At 45.1% G+C, this 5060-nt stretch overlaps 1 protein-coding gene across 1 annotated transcript in view; it reads left to right on the top strand.

Moving 5' to 3' along the window:
• Positions 1 to 247: 247 nt before the first annotated feature.
• Positions 248 to 5060, top strand: part of dok7b (docking protein 7b) — a 93926-nt gene continuing 89113 nt past the window's right edge. The window contains exon 1 of the mRNA XM_048594088.1: positions 248 to 311. Coding sequence (XP_048450045.1) covers positions 248 to 311 — 64 coding nt within the window. The remainder of the gene's footprint in view (positions 312 to 5060) is intronic.

Genomic DNA, 5060 nt, shown 5'->3' with positions numbered 1-5060 from the left:
CTAGAAAATGGGAACGGTGTAACAGAGTCGAAGGGCCAAAGGGCCTTTTATGCACGCTGTTCAACTGTGTGAGGTGTTCCCCTTTAAGAAGGGAGTTGTGTTTCACACATGGGGCTTGGTGTGTGGTGGAGAGGCGTCAGTGACAGCGCTCGCTGTTAGCTGTGGTCTAAGTCAGGGCTCTGGGATCGCACAGCTCAGTGTGAGCTATTTTGAAAGTGACCCTGCAGAGTTTGCAGCTGTTTAAATCATGACTGAAGATGACGGATTCGGTTGTCGCGGAAGGGCAAGTAAAACTGAGAGACGGAAAAAAGGTTTGTGGATCTGCTTGGCTGGGGGTCGAACGGTTTATGTGGATTTCATATTTTGTGTGTATGTGTGTGGTGCGGGATGCTTCATTGACAGTTGTCTTTTCCTTCACTTCTCTCTCTCTCTCTCTCACACACACATTGCACTCGGTCCCCGGTACAGTGGAAGAGTAGATGGTTGGTGCTTCGTAAACCTTCTCCTGTAGCAGGTATGACCTCTCTGCCGTTTAAACTCATTCACTTTTTGTCTATATTTGACTGTCTGGGAGAGTGGGGAGGGGATCCACTGCAAACTCACAGCAACAGCGTTCCCTGGCTACACAGTGTGCCTCTCAAGCATTGCGTTTCTAAGCGTCCTCTTTCTAACATGTTGCTTTCTGGAATCTAATTTTGATCCTGTGTGACACAGCGGCTGTGTTATAAAACGTTGCTCCATTGAGAGTGCACGGGAATTCATTTTCATACCTTTTCTTTAAACACAAAAAGGGAACAGGAGTGGGCCATTCGGTCCTTTGAACCTGCTCCTCCATTCAATATGATCAGTCCCTTGTTCTCACTCTCTCCCCCCACCCCCCAACCAATACCCTTTGGCCCTAAGCACTATATCTAACTCCTTCTTGTAAACAGTAATGGCTTGTTCTGACAGGATTAGACAGGGTAAATGTTGTTCCTGATGACCAGGGGAATGCAGAGCCAGGGTTCACAGTCTGAGAATATGGAGTGGGTCATTTAGGACTAAGATGAGGAGAAATTCCTTCACCCAGCGAGTGGTGAACCTGTGGAATTCACTGCCACAGAAAACGTTTGAAGAAAGATGTAGATGTCAGACACATTAGGGGCATTTAAGCGACTGTTGGATAGGCACATGGACGATAGTGAAATCTAGGGTGTGCAGGGTAGTTTGATCTTAGAATAGGATAATAGGTCGGCACAATGTCGTGGGCTGAAGGGCCTGTACTGTGTTGTACTGTTCTACGTTCTTAGGAGTGAAAGGACTGAAAAATATGGGGAGAAAGTGGGAAAGTTGGATGATCAGCCATATTGAACAGTGGAGCAGGTTTGAAGGGCTGAGTGGCCTACTCCTGCTCTTGGTGTGTTTTTTATGAAATGAGCTGAAATATCTTGCCTTTAATTCAAATAGCACTGAGTACACCAGGCCACACACAGTCAGTGGGCCAGAATCTGAGGGGTAATAATTTGGAGGGTGTGCCCCTTCATTGAGAATTTTCCCTAACACCCCTTATTACTGTAGACTCAGCCTTTATTGTCTCTTCCAGTCAAAACCTTCCCATTTGTCAAACTCTCAGTGTATTTTCTTTAGTTAACCCAAAAGGTTGCTTAAAATCTGAATGAGGTATCACCTGGAGCAGTTAGATTCATTTAAATAGGTACCTTAGATAGGGGAGAAAGGATACAGACATATAAACAAGGAAGAAGGAACAAAAACAAAGTTGCTGGAAAAGCTGAGCAGATCTGGCAGCATCTGTGGAGGAGAAAACAGAGTTAACTTTTCGGGTCCGGTGACCCTTCCTCAGTTCTGTTTTCTCCTTCACAGATGCTGCCAGACCTGCTGAGCTTTTCCAGCAACTTTGTTTTTGTTCCTGATTTACAGCATCCGCAGTTCTTTCGGTTTTTATTTAAACAAGGAAGCAGAGTAGGTCACTGAGCCCTTTTGAGTATGAGCAGGATATCTGAATAAAATGAGATAAAGAATGGTGATCAGGAGCATTATATCTGGCATGAATGGGATGAATGGCCTGCTTTCTACTATTTTAGCAGTTTTGTTTGATTTGGTTTCTGTGGCACCATTTGCTCGTGTATTTTAAAAAATGTTTTTTTTGTACATGAGCTGGAGTGGGGTTTTTTTCCTTGCATGTGGTGGGAGCTGTGAATTGCTGCAGTTTATTTACTTTTGAAAATAATTTGATCAAGAGAATGCATGAGATGAGATCGTAGGCAGATCAGTTGTAATTGTATTGAATGGCAGAGCAGACTCAAAGGGCCGAATGGCCTGCTGCTCCTAGTACCTGTGTTTGGATACAGAAAGGCCATGGGATCCATGGCTGAGATGAATGGACAGCACATGATTTGTCGGCTGTTCTAGGACTTCTTTTGATTGGTAACAGGGAGTGCACTAATTATCAAATGGAATGCAACACAGATACACAACAGCGGCATAGAAGAATATGTCAAAAATATTGTTTTCGAGAAGGTGTAAGATATAGTCCTAAGGGCTGGAGGAACCAAATGGTATGGGGAGAAAGTAGTAACAGGGGACTGAGTTGGATAATCAGCCATGATCATATTGAATGTTGAAGGGCCGAATGGCCTACTCCTGCTTCTGTTTTTCCTGTTCGGCTGTGGCTCAGTTGCCTTCCCTTCTGGGACCCTGTGCTGTGGGTTCACACCCCACAACAGAGATCTGAGCATACAATCTAGGCAGACTTTAAGGTATAGGACATAGGAGCAGATCAGGCCATTCGACCCATTGAGTCTAACAAGGGAATGATGAGATTTTAAAAGCAGGGCTGCCATTCTGCAGGGTGAAGGGCTAGTATTCCCTGATATTCCAGGAGCTTGTATGCTGACATTGGTGGTGTGATGTGCTGTGATTGAGCTTTGACCTGTCATTTCCAAATCTATGCACGACAAAACCGTTTTAGTCGTGTTGGGGGATGGTGTTAGGATTCTACCCGTTTCCAATAACATCTATGCTTGAATATTAAATAGGAGGAATAGCACATGAGGGGATTCAGCAAAGAGCTCTCTACGTTTCTAACCTTTTAGAGATTTTAATCAATGCAAGATTTCTAACCCCATAGCTCAGATGGAGGCAGTGATGCCCCTTAGCTTAGGACATGGGGGTTATCTTTCAGAGGAAGGGGAGGGAACATGGTGTGGGGCCCAGGGAGCCAACTGTGTCTGAAGCATTGTTGGGCCATTGCTTGAATTTTTTTGAGCAGGCAGCAGCAGTTGAGAACAGCCAGTAACAATTCCCCTCTGGATTGGTCGCACCTCCTGGCTCCTCTGTCCACCCTTGCTTAGATTCGCCAGGTTCGACATGAGTATTTCCAGCAGATTGCCGTGATGACATTCCCCAGCCCAGTCCATGTCCGTGGCACTGCCACACTGCTTACATTCCATCTTCCATATGCTACATCTGTGTGGCTGTGTTGACTGTGAACGCAATCAACTTAAACAGGCTGTAGCTAATCCGCCACTGAGGTGTGGGCATTGCCTCCAGGGTATTTGTACCCAATATGGCAACGCTTATGTTAGCTCTCACAACATAAGGAGTAGGTGTAGGTATGCTGGTATTGAAAGATTCAACAGATATTTATTACACTTCCTGGTACATACCGGACATATATCACAGTTGCAAGCACTTCAGTGTCTGGGGTAAAATTGAGCCATTTGATTGCAAACAGTAGCACTTGCATCAGTATGCCATGCTTCAAATGACCCCAAGTTATGATGGAGTCTGAGATCTTTATAACCTCAGGTGACCCTGAAACAATGATGATATCACAAGCATATCTCTTCAAGGTGTACTGTCTGTGTGATATAATACAGCAGTAACCACCAGGAAGGGTCAAATTACAGAATGAAATCACCAAATTCCAGTTTTAAGATCTCCTGGATATTTTCACCAGCTGCTGGGGGCATGATGACCCTGGTTATCCTAGCTGCTGTCCTAGTAATTGACTTTTTTTTTCCATTATTCATTTATGGGATGAGGGCGTCGCTGGCCAGGCAGCATTTATTGCCCATCCTTAATTGCCCAGAGGGCAGTTAAGAGTCAACAACATTGCTGTGGGTCTGGAGTCACATGTAGACCAGATCAGGTAAGGATGGCAGTTTCCTTCCCTAAAGGACATTAGTGAACCAGATGGGTTTTTCCAACAATCAATTCACGGTCATCATTAGATCCTTAATTCCAGATATTGTATTGAATTCAAATCCACCATCTGCACTGGCGGGATTCAAACCCGTGTCCCCAGAACGTTGTCTGGGGCTCTGGATTAACATAGAACATAGAACTATACAGCTCAGTACGGGCCCTTCGGCCCACGATGTTGTGCCGAACTTTTACCCGAAACCTAAGGTCTATCTAACCTCCACCCCTACCTTATACTACCATCCATATGCCTATCTAATAGCCGCTTAAATGCCCCTAATGAGGCCGAATCCACTACTCTCTCCGGCAATGCACTCCACAAGTCCAGCGATAATACCACTGGGCCATCGCCAACCCACATTGCTGAGAAACAGTGAGACAAGAGCAAAACACAGTCGATTCTGTGAGTCTGTAATGAACACACGTGCTGGAGAAACTCAGCTGGCCAATCAGCATTCGGGAGGGAGAGCTAATGCTTTGTGAACCTGTGATGCATCATCAGGCAACTCACCACTGCCTCCTTGAGGGCAATTTGGGAGGGGCAATAAATGTCCCAGTCTGTGACTGCTGTGTCCCACAAGTGCATTTTAACAAAAAAACTGGTGCTACGGGATGCACTTTTAGCATTTTCTGTTTTTATCTTCTCCCTATTCCTTTTGCTTCCCGTGGGAGGTTGCTGTGTGTAAATCACTTGTGCTCTTACCGACAGTGAGTACACTTAATGTGTACATCACTAGCTGTAAAGTTCTCTAAGAGCCCAGAGGCTCTGCTGGTTGCTCTCTGAAAGTCAGTTCTTTCTTTTTGACTGAACCAAAAGATGCTAAAATAAGTGTCAGTGTCTCATTTGGACGGAAATG

Source organism: Rhincodon typus, chromosome 3 (assembly GCF_021869965.1).
Source record: "Rhincodon typus isolate 14 chromosome 3, sRhiTyp1.1, whole genome shotgun sequence".
NCBI classification, from domain to species: Eukaryota; Metazoa; Chordata; class Chondrichthyes; order Orectolobiformes; family Rhincodontidae; genus Rhincodon; species Rhincodon typus.
The sequence above is the reverse complement of the archived record's forward strand: the minus strand, read 5'-3'. Positions and strand labels throughout refer to the sequence as shown.